Genomic DNA, 20,288 nt, shown 5'->3' with positions numbered 1-20,288 from the left:
GGCACTTCAGCTGTTGCAATACTACAAGTCACATGAGGCATTGTAAGGCTGACAGTGACTCCCACAGGCAGAGGCATGATGGGACTCGTAGTTTCGCAACAGCTGGAGGGCCACCAGTTTGAGACCCCCTAGTATAAACTGGGGATTAAAACCATCCAGTGTCGCTGGTGGCCAGGAAGATTTAAACTCCCTTCACACTGATAATCTGCAGTGGATTGCTTCCTAATGGCCCTTTTTTAACCGGCCATCATGAAGCAACATGCCGCCTGCTGCATGCCTGTTAAAAGAGGGATTTCAGTGTGAAACAGTGTCCATGAAATGCGGTTGCAGCACAACTTCATTCAATTCTATGGGGCATGTTGGCGTTATTGCTGATCGCGAATGCTCTAGTTTTTTTTTATGCCGCACAACAAAGCCTCCAATTTACAGTAATGTGCATGTGTCCTTCCTGCAGCCATTGTTCGGTTTTGAAGGGGGTGGGGCAGGTCTGTGAAATTAGCAATAGAAATTAAAACCCCTGTTAGACTTGCTGGTAACGGTATTTCCAAGAACCTTCCAGGACAACTACTTGAGAGATGATTGGCTCCGCCCTCTACAGGAAACACAAATCAGATATAATTTAAACGGCCCCTCCCTTTCCTCTGACCCTCAGTTGTTGGAGGATCAAGTAAACCTCCGCCAAAAGTGCACTCAGCAGAGGAAAAAAAAAAAAAAAAAAACAGACTCATATAAAAACACCACCACCAGGTAAACAAGGTCGACCAGTGAAAAAACAGAATAGGGTGGAAATATAGACGCTGTCCTGGAAGGTTCTTGGAAATACTGTTACCGGTAAGTCTAACAGGGGGTTTTCCCCTCTCACCTTCCAGGACAGCTACTTGAGAAGATAAGCAAGATTCTATACCTTAGGGAGGGACATCAGCCTGAAGCACTTTCCTACCAAAGGAGAGGTCCTGGCTGGAAAGCATCCGAACTCTATGTTTGACAAATGCATGAGAGGAGGACCAGACGGCAGCTTTAGACATTTCTTCCCATGATGCCCCCGCTCTTTCTGCCCATGACGTGGCCATGGATCTGGTTGAATGAGCCCTAATTCTAGAAGAAGGGGTGCGACCTGATGCTTTGTACGCTTCACAAATAGCTCCCCTAATCCACCTAGCAATAGAACCTTTAGACGCTTGCTTGGGGCCACCGAACACCAACAGATGGGAGAAACTCCTAAAACCACTGGATTTTTCTAGATAAGGCAGAAGACATCTCTTCACGTCTAAACCTTTCCTCCTCCGCATTCTTGGGAGAGGTACAGAAACTAGGAAGGACTACCTCCTGGGACCTATGAAAGTTCGAAGATACTTTGGGCAAAAAGAAAGGATCAGGCCTAATCACTACCCTGTCCTTTAGAAGCCTCAGGAAGGGGTCTTTAAAGGAAAGACTGTAGGTCAGAAATCCTTCTCCCTGACGTAATAGCCAAAAGGAAGGAAATCTTCAAAGAAATTAATTTCAGGGAAGCCTCATGGAAAGGCTCAAAAGGAGCCCTTGTTAGAGCATTTAATACTAACGACGGATCACAGGGAGGAACGTGTTTGACGACCATGGGAGCATGTCTAGATCTAGCTGAAAGGAACCAGCGGCGCTTCACACATTGAACTGACGTCAGTTTCGATATCTGCCATTTGCGTTCCACGCTGGTTACCGGCGGCTACATATAAAGATCGCGGGTCATCCCGCGTGGAGATCGCAGGGGGGGGGGGTGAATCGAGATGGCGATATTCTCGTGATTAATCATGCAGCTCTAAAAAGGCAGGGATCTTCTCATATTAATACCACAGGCAGGGGATCATTCTGCAAGTGTTTTCACGTGGTGTGCTGTGTCCTTCACAGTGTGCACCTAAAGCTACGTGAATACAATTGCTGCTGTTGTCAAATTAATATCACAGGCAGTGGCTGATCAGCAAGTATTTTCACTGCGCCCACCAAGTCCTACTTGCAAACGGAAGTAAACAGGAAGGGAGAGGAAATCTACTCCTAGGACGGGAAATTCTCTTCTGTAAGAGGTGTCTCCTGTCCACTGATGCTTTATCACCAATCCTTGTTTCACTAAAAAAAACAAATTTTCAAAAAATCATTTGTCATTGGGACAGAAAGTGAGGTGCAATCTTCTGAATAGATGTGCACAGACAGCTAAACAAATGTTACAGGGGCGATAACCCCTCTCTGTGTTTTCGAAAAAGCTTAAAAATAGATTTTTTGGCTGAAGCTACACTTTAAAAAAGTACCAGTTCAAAATTACAAACAGATTCTACTGAACAACAAACCTACAGTCCCTGTCTTGTTTGCACCGCCTGTATACTGCTGTTCAAAGTATATAGGGTCAAAAGGGGCTGGTAATGACTTGGGGGGACCCATGCTATTTTTCTCAATGATTTTCATCCATACTGCAGGGACCAGACATTACATTAAAGTCGCAAGCAGTTTTAATTTTGTGCAGGGACAGTTCTAAACACGTGCCACTTCACAGGCATACTATAGACATCCAGCAGGTATGATATTTAAAGGAATTTTTTAAAAAAAAAATTTCACTTTAAGCATCATTAAAATCACTGCTCCAGAAAAAACAACCATTTTAAAAAAAAAATTTCCATCGATACATGTTTCCTGGGGTAAGACCCGGGTTAGACAATAACGTGCATATTAGCCTTTAAAATTAGCACTTTTTAATTTGAACGTTCGAGTCCCATAGACTTCAACGGGGTTCTAAAAATTTGCGCGAACGTTCGGTCCGTCCGAAGGTTCTGGTGCGAACCGAACGGGGGGGTGTTCGGCTCATCCCTAGCCACCAGGGGGCAATCAGAACCACTTCTGCTCGGTCCAGAATAATTTTCCGAACCACTAGAGGCAATAGGGGAAAAAGGAGGGAAGGCGTAGACCAGAGTGAAATCCCACAGGAAGGCGAGAGCATTCGTCCCCAAGGACTGGAGACTGGAGGCAAAACAATCCACTGTGGGCAGACCATCTTAGCACAAACTCCCGGAACATGCCCTGATGAAGTTCCCAACTGCTGGAACTGATGCTCACCCTGCTCAGATAGTCCGCCAGCGCATTCTCTGACCCCTTGACGTAGACTGCCCTGACTGAAGTGACATTGATCTCTGCCCAGAACAGGATCTGCTGTGTTAACGATAGAAGCGACTTTGAGCAAGTGCCCCCTTGCTTGTTCAGGTACGCCACAGTTGTGGCTTTGTCTGAGAAAACTAATAGGTCTTTTAAATAGACCCTCTCTTTCAGAGACACAAGAGCTTTCCCCTCAGCTAGTAGCTCCCTGAAATTTGAGGAGTGGCCTGCCTCCTCTGGCAACCAGGCTCCCTGGGCCTGCCAGTCTTGAGTGAGCACCCCAGACACAAAACAACTGAGGGTCAGAGGAAAGGGAGGGGCCTTTTAAATGTTATCCGATTTGTGTATCCTGTAGAGGGCGGAGCCAATCATCTCTCAAGTAGCTGTCCTGGAAATTGAGGGGGGAAAGGCCAGCTGCAGCCATCTGCAACCCAGGCCTGAGCCATTGCTCCGCCTGTCAATCACTCACACACGTGTATTAAGCAATTTAGCTCAGCACACTACATGCAACACCTTCATTTTGGGTCCGTGCCACCTGCCAGGTGTCCTTTCACTGCTTATGTGGATCCAGCCTAAAGGTTTTGTATTTTTTGTTGGGGGTAACAGAATATGGGTTAATTAATACACAGAGAAAGTGCAATATACCTGTTCATTGTAACACATTTAGGCCAGTGTATTGGATTCCACAAAAATAGATTTATTTATTTACATAAGACCATGTATACAAGTCATTATACAAAATCTTCGTGGTATCTTCTTCTCCAATACTGTGGAATGCACACCTGGTAAGCTTACAAGAATACCACACCAGCCGATTCCACTTCAGTGGGTTAAATATACATTGTTTCAGTTAAAATATCAGACAAGTATAAAGGTTCATCCAACACAATCCAACCAATGGCACAGCTCCTGCATTTTTAGGTCTGCTCTGATTCCTTCCTGTCACGCCTCTTCTTTCCTTTTGTATATTTGAATGTGCGAAGTGGATTCTGTGTCCTCATGAACTAGAAAAAGAAGACATGGATTTTTATTTACAAAACTGCATCAAATTTTGTCCTTTATATTTAACTGGGAGTTCGGCTTTAACACTTTCGCTGCCAGAGACACTATTTTTTCACACAAATTAAAATGCACAATTTAGGCCTGAAAGTAGTAATTAAAACTCCCAACATTGTAAATAAATGCTCTGAAAGCAGAGACCTGTAGAATAAAATGCTGGCAACTGCAATTTTATATGTCATACAATATTAGCGATATTATTGTTTAACCGCTGCAGGTCCGCCCTATAGCAGATCGCCGTTCTTACAAGAGATGGAATTTGTGTCCTTGCAAAGCAGGGGAAAAACAAAAATTTCTATCTCTTCCCCTAGTAAAAGCACCTCCAACACAGTACACAAAAACACTGGCTAGGCCCACAATTAACACTTTGACTGGGAAGAGGTTAACATCAGGGGTGATCAGTGTCATTAGTATGGTGACAGTGAATATTTTTTAGCACTGATCACTGTTATAGTGTCACTGGTCCCCAAAAAGTATCAGAATATTAGTCGTTGATTGCAGTCGTTATTAGTTAAAAAAATAATAATAATAATAATAATAATAATAATAATAATAATGACTAGAAAATGCATTTTCTGCAGAAAATGCGTGGGAATGCTGAATTGCTAAGCCCACACCAAAGTCATTCACCATATCCACTACACTATCTTTAGGACATATAAGCAGTGTTCCTTCCTTCCTTACTTACTTATAAAGCCTCTCATCATTAATCCCCACACCTAATGAGTGAGAGAACCCTTCAAACAAGCCTTAATAAATCCACAACAACACATGCTATCGAAACAGCAACTTCCCCGTTAGAGACACACAGCCTTTGTGAACCTATCTGTATAAAATTTACGTTGATAAACTTAAAAATGTGGGCATGTCATCGATTTAAAAAAGAAATACGCTATGCGTTTCGCCGGGAAATGTGGAGAATCTTATACAGAACAGTCAATGGAAGAAAGTGTAGAACTTTAGTCATTTGGAAGCTCAGCCAGCCAAAAGTAAAAGGTGTATCACAAATCAGCCTAAAACTAGACAAAAATACCTATGTTTTGATGCCATAAAACTACACCCTATTTTGTAGACGCTATTACATTTGCGCAAACCAATATACGCTTATTGCGATTTTTGTTACCAAAAATATGTAGAAGAATACGTATCGGCCTAAACTGAGAAAAAAATTGCTTTTTTTAAAAAAATTGGGGATATTTATTATAGCAAAAAGTACAAAATATTGCTTTTTTTAAAAATTGTCGCTCTATTTTTGTTTGTAGCACAAATAAAAACTGCAGAGATGATCAAATACCACCAAAAGAAAGCTCCATTTGTGGGAAAAAAAGGATGTCAATTTTGTTTGGGAGCCACGTCGCACAATTGTCAGTTAAAGCGATGCAGTGCTGAATCGCAAAAAGTGGAGTGGTCATTTGGCAGCCAAATGGTTCGGGTCTGAAGTGGTTAATAAATGCCTATTTTCAGAAAAAAATTATAATATTTATAATTTGTGTGTACATATACACACACAAATTTATGTTGGCGCATGAAAATACAATTGGGGTTATTTACCAACACTGGACAGTGCAAAATCTGGTGCAGCTGTGCATGGCAGACAATCAGCTTCTGACTTCAGCTTGTTCAATTAAGCTTTTGAAGAGCTGCATCAGATTTTGCACGCTCCGGTTTTAGTAAATCAACCCCAACGCATTACATTATAGATAATTATATTTTTTAAGTTCAGTATAAAAGTTGAGGTTGTGTAAAGTAATGCCTGTTAATCCTTAAAATCGTGCCCATCCTTAGGCCCCTTTCATACTGGGGCGTTTTTAATGCTGCAATCCCAATGTGAAAGCCGAGTGCTTTCAGAGCCCTTTCACACTGCCAGCGCCCGAAAAACACTGGTAAATTAAAAAATGCCATTAAAAAAAAAGCTCCCTCAATGGGAAAGGGGCTTTAGGAGCTGTGAATTCAACGCTCCTAAAGCGCTGCAAAGAAGCTGCTTGCAGGACTTTTTTTGACGCCCTGCCAGCGCAGCGTCTCAGTCTGAAAGCACTCAGTCGTTCACATTGGGATTGCAGATGCAGCTTCTTTCAGGCGCTTTACATGAGCTTTTTTTTTAACACTAAAGCGCCTGAACGCCCCAGTGTGAAAGGGGTCTTAAAACAAGTGAAAATCTGCTTTGAAAGCCTTTAGATTACTTACAATAGAAAATTGACAGGTGATGAAGAACAAACTGCCAGCTGGACTGGGCTGCCGTTGACACATGCATTACATTGATAACAGTGAAAGGATTAAGCCATAGCTTTGATCAAAATTCTGCTGCATTGTAATGATAGGCAAAATTTGTTTGAGCAACTAGCTATCGTTTATGCAGTGAGTAGCTGCTGTTACTGCAAACAGACAGCACCATCTAGGGGTAAATAAAACAACTAAAAAAAAGACTATTTTTCAAACAGAAAAAAATAAACAATTAGGGTAGCTCAAAAGTTTTCTAATGCATATACAGTATTGCTTATATCACCCACAAAACGTGGCTCTAAAGCCAACAAGCACCCAAAGTAGTTTAGAACTGCTTGGGGAAAAAAATAATAATGGGACCCTAAAACAAGCATACTGGGGCTCCAAATAATAATGTTAACTCCAAAAACATCAATTAACAATTTGAAATAGTGTATTATAAATATCAGTTATAATAATTTGATATTCTGTATCGCTATTAATCCTGTCGGTGCTTGTGTACCTTCTGTTGCATTTTGTCGCTTTACTTTCCTTTTTCTCACCATTCCCCGTATAATAAACTTGGGAATCGGATTTGTAATGCAGCAGATTTTTTTTTTTTTTTTTTAAAGGATTGCTTGTTTTGATTCATTATGGAATTAACATGTATGATTTGTTGCACATAATAGTTTGATCTTATGATGATCACATATTGCTTAAACCACTTCACGTTCAATCTTCAATTTTTTTGAGTAATAAAGTTAAAATAAAAAATAAAAAAAATGTAAAAAAAAAAAAAAAATGTTAAATTGTGAAATTTGCAACAAACCACATTGAAGTCTATGGGAGGCGAATCTTGATACTAAATTCTGAGGAGTTGGGCAGTGCCATGTGGGACATTTAACAAAGCACACATTTTTCTTTTTATAATCATACAGTACTTGGGCAAACTTTGAAGAGCAACGCAGGATTTTTACTGCAGCAAATATTTTAGGAATTTGTCAGTTCCAGCTGAGGAAACATTGTATGGCACCTAGGTAATGGTAGCCAGTATCATTTTATGGGAGTTTTAGGTGTGGGCAGGTGGCAATTAAAAGTTTAATCTACAGCATGGGTGCACAATCTGTGACCCTCTAGCTGTTGTGGAACTACAAGCCCCATGAGGCGATGCAAGGCTGAGTTAAAAGCATGATGGGACTTGTAGTTGTGCAACAGCTGGGAGGGCCACAGGTTGAGCACCCATGATCTACAGCAGGGGGCTCCAAACTGCAGCCCAAGGGTCAGATGTGGTCCTTTGCTAGCCTTTATCTGGCCCTTGGAGTACTATTTCTGCCAATGATATGAGGCAATATTCCTCCTCCTGACACCAAAAATGGGGCACTATATCTTCCACTGATACCGATAATGAGATCGCATTACTCCCAATAATACCAATGATGGGGCATTACTCCTCATCCTACTGTCCTACTGACCACAAACCCTGAGGCCATGCATACTCTTACTGATGCTAGGCCCAAGATATTTTCCACTGGCCACAATCCGGCCCCCATAAAGTCTGAAGGACGGTAAGATGGCTTTTTGCTTGAAAAGTTTGAAGACCCCTGATCTACAGTATCAGCAGCAGGGGGTTGTAGACATGGCTATATCCAAAACTTGATTTTTAATAAAAAGCAAGCCAGTCCACAGAGACAGGTCTCTAAGCATGGGTTTAGGGATGTTGCACACAAGCATATGTATGCCTGCCATATTGCAATCACTGTCAGCACCCCCTAAGACTTACTCCAACCCACAATGACAAATGGCTGCTGGGAACCCACCCCTTTGAAGTAAGGGCACAGAATGCAACCATTGTTCACCATTCTAAGCAAGCTAACCTAATTTCAAACACCAGGTAGTGCATTACTGTAGGAGTACAGTTTGCCAAATTTCTGCATTCATTTGCTGAGACAAAAAATGTCAAGCCTGCACGATATACAACAAACCCATGATAGCAGTAAACCCAAACCCCCAGCCAAAGAAACACTCAAGCTCTCACCTTGCTAGAAGCAAACCTGGAAACCCCTCCTGGCTTCAGTCTTAGCCTTTTTTTCTTCTTGTTCAAAAGATTGATGACAGAGCGCATGGAAGGTGGAACTGTGAGAAACAACATAACAGCAAGTGAGAATATTGTGATTAGTGACTACAATGAGAGAGATAAAAACAAGGAAATATAAGCCAAGGATTTTGACATTTAAATGTTTCCCTGCAGTGTCATGTTATTTTACTATAGACAAACAAAAACCACAAAAAGAGGTCAAGCACAGTAATGTCTATATAGGATGTTCAGAAGTTAAAGTACACCTAAAAGGGAAAACTTTTTATTCTAATTTTGGATAGAATGGAGAGGGATTAGAACTCCTGTAATTTTTGTATTGCTGTCTGTGCCCCATTTGTCCTGTTTACCATTATTCCTGAAAATGAAAGTAAAGAAAATCCCATATTTTGGCTTGTCCCCAGAAAAGTTAGAGATGAAATCTTCCAATTGGGACACTAGTTATGGTGACCTGGGGTTCACCAAGGAATTATTTTGCTACTTGGAAGAAGGTTAAAGCAGGAGTTCACCCAAAAAAAAAAATTTACCCTTAGATTGATGCTCATTTTGTCTAGGGGAATCGGCTAGTTTTTTTAAATCGAAGCTGTACTTACCGTTTTAGAGAGCGATCTTCTCCGCCGCTTCCGGGTATGGTCTTGGGGACTGGGTGTTCCTATTTTGATTGACAGGCTTCCGACGGTCGCATCCATCACGTCACGAGTAGCCAAAAGAAGCCGGACGTCGGTGCGGCTCTATACGGCGCCTGCGCACCGACGTTCGGCTACTTTCGGAAAATCGTGACGCGATGATGTGACCGTCGGAAGCATGTCAATCAAAATAGGAACGCCCAGTCCCGCAGCCCATACCCGGAAGCGGCAGAGAAGATCGCTCTCTAAAACAGTAAGTACTGCTTAGATTTTAAAAAAACTAGCCGATTCCCCTTGACAAAATGAGCATCAATCTAAGGTTAAAAATTTTAATTTCCGGGTGAACCTCCACTTTAAAGCAAGCCCTCTGCTTTTAACAAATCAAGAATGGGTCTCCCAGTAACTGCGCACATATAACTCATACACCGGGAGAATATATACTTACTCAAATATTCCGGAACATTTTTCAGGTGAGGTTTCACTACTGCTGGGTGCAGAGCCTTGTCATGTCTAAGAAGGTGTAAATCCCGTGGATTATCCTCAAAATATGTCTGCAGAGAGAAGTATTAAAAAAAAAAAAAAAAAAAAAAAAAAGGATCACTTTGCAGATGTTGCACACTATAAAAAAATAAATAAAAATTGTATCTGCGAAAACCATGGATTACACGCAAGTTTCTTTGATTTTACAGAAATATACACAAACCAAGAAAATTATCATTTAGTAATGGGTGGATAATGCCTGCCATATTTACTGAGCTAGCCACAGTTCCCAGCTTGCCTCACTTCCTAGAGAGATCATGTTAAATTCTGCATAAGGAGAAAAACACCCACTTATAGGGTAGAAAAATAAATTCTGCAGGGAGCTTTCAACCCTAAATCCAGGAGAGATTTATTCAGTTGCTGGGTGACCCAAACTTACAGCAAAATAACAACTTTATAGAATATCTGACCTGACATGGTGTACAGAGAAAATAGTTTCTATACCTCATAGAAAAAAGGTATATAGTTTTGGAAGAGAAGTTCATACAATTAATATAGAATGTCTGATTCTTGGGCACACTTTGCTCACTGTACTGATAAGAGTTGTCAGTTGCTGAAGGTTAATGGAGGAAGATCGGACATTGGATTATTTAAGGCTCCAATGTCTCAATGTGTTGGGTCAGAGAGTTCTTTGGAAAGAACATGGAGCTATGAATCACTGGCTGTCCTCAGACGATCCCCGTACACAGGAAACTGCACTAAAGCTGTATAAAAATGAGATGTCATTTTCAGTGGGTTATAAAACATTAATACAGTCCTCTATGTGCTCCGATCAGCTCAACGGGACTCACAAAAGCTAAATATACACAAGCATGTGAACAGTTTACCTACCTAAATATTTCAGAATTCTGCTCAGTCACACTATACAGCTTGCAAGATGACTCCACTATGCACTACCACAGCTTTTCCGTTCCCTATGTCACCTGCCTGCCAACTATCATTTCACTGCTGAGCTGCCTCCTCCAACTGTAAGCTGCCTAAACATCTCCCCATTCCTGTCTGCGTATTAGATTGACAGCAATGTGCAACCCGGCCTGAATGGCTCAAATTGCTAATCTCCAGCAGAAAGTCTGATGTATACTAGGCAGGATACTGTGGGAAAATATAAACACAGATTTCAAGAATTTGCACTACCGTAGTATCATTTTCAGACATTTTTAACTAAAGGGTGTTCGATTTGTTTGGCATTCTGTTTTAATTAAATACATGTTTATTATATGTAACAATTATTTAGGTGTTACACTTATCTGCCAGAATGGCTTCTATACAAGATGGAAGCAGACATGAAATATTCTTGAACAGGACCAAAGCTAGGCTACAGGGAGGACAGCTCCAGCAAGTTTTTATTTTTTTACACTGTAGAAGTAGTATTGGACTAAACAAGCATACTGGGTGGATTATACAGCAGGAGAAAATAAGTATTTGACCCCCTGCTGATTTTGTACGTTTTGTACGTTTGGCAAAACATGGCTTAGTACTTGGTGACAAAACCCTTGATGGCAATCACAGAGGTCAGACGTTTTTTGTAGTTGGCCCTCCAAGTTTGCACATTACTACTTCTCATTAAGGTTTCAAGGCCAACGTTTGGCAACTTGAATCTTCAGCTCCCTCCACATATTTTCTCTGGGATTAAGTTCTGGAGACTGGCTAGGCCACTTCAGGACCTTAATGTGCTGCTTCTTGAGTCACTCCTTTTGGGACATTGTCATGCTGGAAGGCCCATCCACGACCCATTTTCAAAGCCCTGGCTAAGGGAAAGAGGTTCTCACCCAAGATTTGATGGTACATGGCCCAGTCCATCGACCCTTTTGTGCAGTGAAGTTGTCCTGTCCCCTTGGCAAAAACTACCCCCTCCCTAAGGGATAATGTTTCCACCTCCATGGGGATGGTGTTCTTAGGGTCATAGGCAGCATTCCTCGTCCTCCAAACACAGCGAGTTGATGCCAAAGAGCTTGATTTTGGTCTCATCTGACCACAACACTTTCACCCAGTTCTCCTCTGAATCATTCAGATGTTCATTAGCAAACGTCAGAGAGTGCTCCTAATCGCAGCTCGTTACCTATATAGAAGACACCTGGGAGCTAGAAATCTTGCCGATTGATAGGGGATCAAATACTTATTTCCCTCATTAAAATGCAAATCAATTTATAACTTTTTTGAAATGCGTTCTTCTGGATATTTTTGCGATTCTGTCTCTCACTGCTAAAAATCACCCTACCATTAAAATTATAGGCTGATCATTTCTTTTTCCAAGGGCAAACGTACAAAGTGTATACAGTACACTTGTCACTGCACCATTAACTTCAGTTGCCAACTTTAGTGTCCTGTAATGCCAGACAAAGCACTAATTTACATTTGGCAGCATCATCAAGCTCACATCTGACCGTTTAATTTAAACAACATTGATAGCAAATTTTGTCTATCAGATGTGTACGTGTAATCACCTGCTTAATGTCAGACTTTGCATAAACTTAGACTCACTCTGCCCAAATAGATTTTCCAGTGGCAATCTTCTTTCCTCCAAAAGCCCACAAAACACTCTTGGACCAGCTGGTTTCCTAGCAAACTTGACATCCAGCAGCTGTGAGATGAGTGTCGGGAGAAACGTAGACTGTAAACTGTAAACTGTGCTGGTTCAGAGGCTACTGTGCAAAAGACCGCTCAAAACTCACTACAACTTTTCCACCCATGGTCGGTATCTGTTGGATGTGGACATCACCATGACTAAGCACTAATAGTGTGCGAAACGCGTCGGCTGTCCCTTCTTGTGACTGTACTTTTTGGATTTGCATGTCCAGTTTTTATTAATAAAGACTACTTTAAGTTCCCTTGGAGTGCGGCTGTCCATTCACCTCCACTTTCTCCATGTTTGCCTTGTGCATTGCCAGCACCTTGGACTCCTGAGAGGTTCCTCTAATTGTCTGCAGAGTTCCACGTGGAGCGGTGATTCCTCTCCCCTCTACCATGGAAATCAAGGTTGCCAAGGTGAGTAAAAGGCCAGACCCAGACGGGTACATTTCTTTTTTTTGTAACACAAAAAGCTCTCTGATCATATCCTGCATTTGCAGTGTATCTTAACAATCTTAAAACTGAACAAACCCCTACCCTCTGAATCATTAAAGGCCAATGTGGTCATGCTCCCTAAATCAGATAGTGACCCGCATTCATGGTCCAATTACCAACCAATCTCTCCTAAATAGAGATGTGAAAATTCTCACTAAGATACTGGCAACCAGACAACTCTTTTTTGGGAATGCTTATCCATAAGGAACCAAGGTTTTTTTTTTGTACCACTAAAGAAAGCTAGCAATAATGTGCATAGAGAGCAATACAACTCATCCATTTTACCGATTTCACTCTAACCCAGCTATGCTACTGTCTCCTGATGTCCACAAGGCTACTGATACCATTTCTTGCTCTCTGGAAGTGGGGTTTTAACTAGGGTTGTCCCGATACCGATACTAGTATCGGTATCGGGACCGATACTGAGCATTTGCGCGAGTACTTGTACTCGCGCAAATGCTCCCGATGCTTCTGCCGATATTTTTTTTTTTTTTTAGGTGACGAGCGGGCGGAGAGGGGGTGGAGAGCGGGGGTCTGAGAAGGGGCGGAGAGTTAGCTGAGACCGTGCTAACTGCTAGGAGTGGGCGGATCGCGGGCGGAGAGTGGGCGGAGAGCAGGACGGAGGAGCCCCAGCAAGATCCCCACCACGGAGCGCAGCTCCATCATCCATCCTCCCGACAGACACCTGCCATCCCCACACAGTACATCCCATCCCCGGACATGCCGCCAGTACAGAGCAAGGAGGGGGCGGGCCACACAGACTGGAGAACTCCCGAATGTCGGAGGAGCGGGGCGTGTCTGAAAGAGGGAAATCCCGGCCAGCCAATTGGATGGACGAGAGGAACACTCACCAATTAGAAGTGTGGGCTGGGCACGTGGGCGTGTCTGTGGGCGGGTAAGTCGCGGAACATGCTGAAAGGCATGTGCAGAACTACATGGACGCCTCAGATGGCAGCAAGGGAGAGGACACACACCAGCACAGCAAGTTCCTCCTGTCTGCCTGGGTCAAGCTAGGTACTGGCACTGTGTGTAGCATGGGGAAGGGGGGCATGGCAGGTCTGGGCTGAGCTCTACACAAGGTTAGGGATTGCTGAGACTTGTAGTGCTGCACGATGGTAATGACAGACAGTGTGCAGGAGTTATGTAGAGCTGTGAAAGTCACAATAGAAGACCCCTGTAATCTATATACATGAGGGGAGGGGCTGTGTCTTAATGACCACTGACCTCGCACTGACCTTAAAGTGACCCTATCGTTAAAGGAGAATCGCAGCCAAAACAGTTTTTATTTCATATTAGAGTATCTTTTTAACCATTTCAGCCCTGGACCATTTGGCTGTCCAATGACGGGCCATTTTTTGCGATTCGGCACTGCGCCGTTTTAACTGACAATTGTGCGACGTGGCTCCCAAACAAAAGTGCTGCCTATCCGTGCGATCTAACAGTGCCAGCCACCTATTAATGCCACCTATCAGTGCCCATCAGTCGAACTGACACTTGGCATTAAAAAAAGTATCGGTATTCGGTATCGGCGAGTACATGAAAAAAAGTATCGGTACTTGTACTCGGTCCTAAAAAAGTGGTATCGGGACAACCCTAGTTTTAACAAAATAAATTTGTCCTGGATTTGGGCCCGGTTCACACTGGCACAACTTGCATACGACGAGTCAATGCAAGTCGAACCAAAAGTAGTGCAGGAACCTTTCTCTAAATCTGAGCGATTCAAGTCACTCCTATTAGAACGATTCCATTGTACTTAATGGGCGGCGACTTGTCATGCGACATGTGCTCTCAAAGTTGGAGCACATGTCGCACCAGTGTGAACCAGGCCTTCAGCTCTCTATGCCCAGACCTTGGCTATGCTGAAATATGCAGGCTTCACCCTGGACCCCTTTCCTATTAGGCATGGTAGCCCTCTTTCCTCTATATTATTCATTTTGGGGCTTGAACCCTTAGCTTAGCAGCCATCTGTGCAAATGCACCATCTGTGCAAATGCGGATATCTGTGGTCTTGAAATATCTGTAGAACACATAAAATGCATGCTTTTTGTCGATGAGATCTTGATAAATGTCTCCCCCCCCCCCCCCCCCCCCCAAACACCACTCTTCTTAAACTCTTTGTGGTCTTTTCCAACTTTGGATAAATATCAACTTACCAGTCAACGAAACCAAGTCTAAAGCACTGAAACTTACATTGGCTCCAGACCAACTCAAAATGATTAAGTGAGATATTTTGCCTGGCGCACCTCCTCACCCTACCTTGGCATCCAGTTAATATACCTGGGTTTTTACCATTCCAAGATATGGCAGATAGACACAGTATTAAGAATTTCACATAAAAGATAAATAACAGCGGCTGGTTATTATAAACAGAAAGCCACAGGGTTTTTCCAACCTTTAGTTTCTCAGAGTTGAGTAGTTCCTCTTTTATCTCCTTTAGACGTGCCTCCTTTATAGCTTGTTTGGTCACTGACCTCATTGCATCCTATAGGAGGAAGACAAAACAGCCAAAGTTACAATTTGTTAGCAGAAACAGTCGCAAAAATTCAAAGAACAGCACAATTATCACTCCGCACTTCTATGTACAAGCCAACTATCTGCCTAGCTGAGGAACCCCAAATTAATCTAATCTTCCTGCAAGAAGCATAGCGGAATTAAAATGTCAGCCTAGCCACAATTGGTGTTTCAGATTCTGTGATTGTTAGGATTCTGAAGAGCTAGATCTGACAACTCTTATACATGTGCATCTCATAAAATTAGATCAAAATGTTAAGAAATTTCAGTAATTCAATTCAAAATGTGAAACTCATATTTTCTATAGATGCGTTACACACAGGGTGATATTTCTCAAACATTTCTAATCTTTGATGATTATGGGTTACAGATAGTGAAAACGCAAAATTCAGTATCTCAGAAAATTTGAATATTACATAAGACCAATAAAAATGATTTTTAAAATAGAAACGTTGGCTTACTGAAAAGTATGTCCATGTACAGTATAGTATGCATTGTAACAATACTTGGTCGGGGCTTCTTTTGCATGAATTACTGCATTAATGCGGCGTGGCATGGAGGTGATCAGCCTGTGGCACTGCTAAGGGGGTTAAGAAAGCCTGGGTTGCTTGGATAGCGGCCTTCAGCTCGTCTCATCACAGTCAGTGATGATTTGGGGAGCCATGTCCTCTGCTGGTGTTGGGCCACTGCGTTTTACCAAGACCAAAGTCAGCACAGCCATCTACCAGGAAATTCTAGGGCACTTCATGCCTCCCACGCTTTATGGAGATGCCGATTTCATTTTCCAGCAGGACTTGGCACCTGCCAAAAGTACCAATATCTGGTTTAGTGATCATGGTATCACTATGCTTGATCGGCCAGCAAGCTTGCCTGACCTAAACCTCATAGAGAATGTGGTATTGTCAAGAGGAAGATGAGTAAGGATGAGCTCCGGCGTGTTCGCACACTCCATGTGCAGAGCCCGCCAGGAAGTCGGCAGTGCGCTAATCACAGGCAGGGAGACATTTCCCGATCTCTGCAGCCGAGCATCGGGATAATGTCTCCCTGCCTGTGATTAGCGCAGCGCGGTGCCGACTTCCTGACGGGCTCTGCACATGGAGTGTGCGAACACGCCAGAGCTCATCCTTAAAGCGGTTGTAAACCGCATAAACTTTTTTTTTTTTCCCCCAAACCTGCAATGCAAAAGGCATAATAGGCTAGTATGCACCGCATACTAGCCTATTATGAAATACTTACCTCGGAACGAGGTGTGTACCACTTACCTGGTCCACGCCGAGCAGGATGTCATCTTGCTCCGGCGTGTCTTCCGGGTATCGCCGCTCCAGCGCTGTGATTGGCTGGAGCAGCGATGACGTCACTCCCGCGCGTGCGCGCGGGAGATTTAAAATCGGCAGGGTCCGGCGATGCCGGTCCTTCAGCCGTGGATTCCCCCCTGCGCATGCGCCGCCCGCATTGCGGGGGTAATATCTCCTAAACCGTGCAGGTTTAGGAGATATTCCCCTTACCTACAGGTAAGCCTTGTTGTAGGCTTACCTGTAGGTAAAAGTCCAAATAGTGGGTTTACAACCACTTTAAAGATGAGACACCAGACCCAACAATGCAGGTGAGATGAAGGCCGATATCAAAGCAACCTGGGCTTCCATAGCACCTCAGCAGTGCCACAGTCTGATCGCTTCCATGCCACATTAATGCAGGAATTCATGCAAAAGGAGCCCTGGCCAAGTATTGAGCGCATACTATACTGTACTTGGACATACTTTTCATTAAGCAAACATCTCTGTATTATAAATTCTTTTTTTTTATTGGTCTTATAGAATATTCAAATTTTCTGAGATACAGAATTTGGGGTTTTCACTAGTTGTAAGCCACTGTGACAGGAAGCCTTAATAAACTACCACAGTGCTCAACAGTGCCGTGGTAGTTCATTGAGCATTACAAGCCAACAGCCACAAAGGCTGTTTAGACTTGTAGTTTTCCCATTCACATAAAACATGGTAAATGGATGATGTGGCCGAGTGGGCGGAGCCCATGCATAGCTGCATTATTTTGAAGATTGTTACAGAAAGCGGGGATGGGGTGGGTGGGTTAGAAAATCCCCCACTTGCTGTCAAAAGGTTAACTTTAACCCCGAGAGCCTAGTCAAACAAATGCTTTTGTTCTTGAAATCAACAAAAAAGAGATTTTTAATACAGCTTACCTGTAAAATCTTTTTCTTGGAGTACATCACGGGACACAGAGCGGCATTCATTACTATATGGGTTATATGGAGTACCTTCAGGTGTAGACACTGGCAATCTCAAACAGGAAATGCCCCTCCCTATATAACCCCCTCCCATAGGAGGAGTACCTCAGTTTTGTAGCAAGCAGTATGCCTCCCAAAATGGTCCTCAAAAAAGAGGGGTGGGAGCTCTGTGTCCCGTGATGTACTCCAAGAAAAAGATTTTACAGGTAAGCTGTATTAAAAATCTCTTTTTCTTTATCGTACATCACGGGACACAGAGCGGCATTCATTACTATATGGGATGTCCCAAAGCAATGCTTACAATGAGGGGAGGGAGAACATCTCCAAGACAAAAGGATTTAATTTAGAGATATACTCAAATCATAATAAATCCAACTTAGTTGAGAAAAATAAAATTTTTAAATTTAACTCGAACAAGAGGAGCCCCCGGAATCCGAGGGTCTCAAACTGCAGCACTGCCTGCCCGAAGGCAGTATCAGTATTCCTTCTTACGTCCAACTTGTAGAATTTTGTAAACGTGTGGACAGAAGACCAGGTTGCCGCCTTGCAAACTTGAGCCATAGAGATCTGGTGGTGTGCTGCCCAGGAGGCGCCCATGGCTCTAGTAGAATGAGCCTTTAATGATACTGGAGGAGGCAACCCTTTCAAGCCGTAGGCCTGAGTGATTAATTGCTTAATCCACCTAGAAATGGTGGACTTTGCAGCTGCCTGCCCCTTCTTGGGCCCATCCGGTAGAATGAACAGCACATCTGTCTTCCGGATCTTCTTTGTAGCTTTAAGATAGGCCTTCATGGCCCTGACAATATCCAAGGTATGCAGCAACCCTTCCTTTCTGGAAGTAGGTTTAGGGAAGAAGGATGGTAATACCAAATCCTGGTTCAAATGAAAACTGGATATGACCTTCGGAAGGAAGGAAGGATGAGGGCGGAGAACGACCCTGTCCTTATGAAAAACAAGATATGGTTCCTTACAGGATAAGGCTGCCAGCTCCGAAACTCTTCTTGCGGAAACTATGGCAACCAAAAATACTAACTTCCTTGTCAGTAGAACCAAAGGAATATCAGCCAACGGCTCAAACGGTTGTTTCTGTAAACTTGACAGAACAAGATTTAAATCCCACGGACAAAGCGGGGATTTAACTGGAGGTCTAATACGTAAGACCCCTTGAAGGAAGGTCTTAACCAGCGAGTGGGTGGCCAGCGGCCGCTGAAACCACACTGACAGAGCAGAAATCTGTCCTTTGATTGTGCTTAATGCCAATCCTTTATCCACTCCTAGCTGGAGAAAACTTAATACTCTATCGATGGTAAATTTGCGAGAAAGCCATCGCTTGGACTCACACCAGCCTACATAGGCCTTCCAGACCCTGTAATAAATCACCCTAGAGACCGGTTTCCTGGCTCTGATTAGGGTAGAGATTACTTTCTGAGACAGACCTCTACCCCTGAGAATCAGGGATTCAGCTTCCAGGCCGTCAAATTTAGATGCCGTAAGGCAGGGTGGAGGATCGGACCTTGCGATAGCAGGTCTGGCCGTAGAGGAAGAGTCCAAGGGTCTCCCACTACCATCCTTAAGATTAGTGAGTACCATGCCCTTCTGGGCCATGCTGGAGCTACCAGGATGACTGGTATGTGCTCCACCCGGATCCTGCGCAGCAGGCGGGGTAGTAACTGGAGCGGGGGAAACGCATAAAGAAGTTTGAACTGATGCCAAGGGCAAACCAACGCATCGGTTCTGCAGGCCATCGGATCCCTTGAGCGGGACATGAACCTGTCTAGTTTCTTGTTGAGTCTCGATGCCATGATATCCACGTCCGGCACTCCCCATCTTTGGCAGAGTGCTTGAAAGACTAGTGGATGCAGAGACCATTCCCCCGGCCATAGAGTCTGGCGGCTTAAGAAGTCCGCCTGAAAGTTGTCCACTCCTGGAATGAATATTGCCGATATGCAGGGCACATGAGCCTCTGCCCATAGAAGAATCAAGCTCACCTCTCTCTGAGCGGCTTGACTCCTGGTTCCCCCTTGGTGATTTATGTGTGCCACGGCCGTGGCATTGTCTGATTGAATTCTCACCGGGAACCCCTGCAATTTTGACGTCCAAGCCCTGAGGGCTAGTCGAGCAGCTCTGAGCTCCAAGATGTTGATGGGCAACTGCTTCTCTGGCTTTGCCCAAGTACCTTGGCGAGTGCAACCATCCAAAATTGCTCCCCAGCCCGTCAGGCTGGCGTCTGTGGTCACTATCTTCCAAGCCACTGGGCTGAAAGACCTCCCCTTCAGTAGATTCTGAGGGTCTAACCACCAACACAGACTTTGTCGGACTCTTGATGAGAGCGGCAACGGGATATCCAAGGCCTGTGGCCTTCTGCTCCATGCTGACAGGATGGCTGCCTGTAGGATGCGAGTGTGGCTCTGGGCGTATGGTACCGCCTCGAATGTGGCCACCATCTTGCCTAGTAACCTCATACATAGGCGAATAGTCGGTTCTTTCTTGCTTAGAACCAGTAGGATTAATTCCTTGATGGCTTTTACCTTCCTCAGAGGTAGGAACACTCCTTGTTGTTCTGTGTCTAATCTCATGCCGAGATATTCCAACTGCTTTGTGGGCTGGAAAGCTGACTTTTCTCGATTTAGGACCCAGCCGAACCTCTCGAGGTATTGGACCATGAGGGCCACTGCTCGCTCCAAGCCGGGAGACGAGTGATCTATGACTAGGAGGTCGTCCAGGTATGCTAGGATCGTGACCCCTTGGATCCTTAGTTTGGCTAGGATTGGAGCTAGGACCTTCGTGAACACCCGGGGGGCCGTAGCCAACCCGAAGGGAAGCGCCACGAATTGGAAGTGACGCG

At 43.8% G+C, this 20,288-nt stretch overlaps 1 protein-coding gene across 1 annotated transcript in view; it reads right to left on the bottom strand.

The window, feature by feature from the left end:
• Positions 1–3,787: 3,787 nt before the first annotated feature.
• DDX56 (DEAD-box helicase 56) overlaps positions 3,788–20,288 on the bottom strand; it is a 44,143-nt gene continuing 27,642 nt past the window's right edge. The window contains exons 11-14 of the mRNA XM_040346039.1: positions 15,083–15,172; positions 9,533–9,638; positions 8,405–8,502; positions 3,788–4,115 (exon numbers count right to left, since the gene is read on the bottom strand). Coding sequence (XP_040201973.1) covers positions 4,029–4,115; positions 8,405–8,502; positions 9,533–9,638; positions 15,083–15,172 — 381 coding nt within the window. The 3' untranslated portion in view covers positions 3,788–4,028. The remainder of the gene's footprint in view (positions 4,116–8,404; positions 8,503–9,532; positions 9,639–15,082; positions 15,173–20,288) is intronic.

The sequence above is a fragment of the Rana temporaria genome, chromosome 3, assembly GCF_905171775.1.
Source record: "Rana temporaria chromosome 3, aRanTem1.1, whole genome shotgun sequence".
Taxonomy (NCBI): domain Eukaryota; kingdom Metazoa; phylum Chordata; class Amphibia; order Anura; family Ranidae; genus Rana; species Rana temporaria.
The sequence above is the reverse complement of the archived record's forward strand: the minus strand, read 5'-3'. Positions and strand labels throughout refer to the sequence as shown.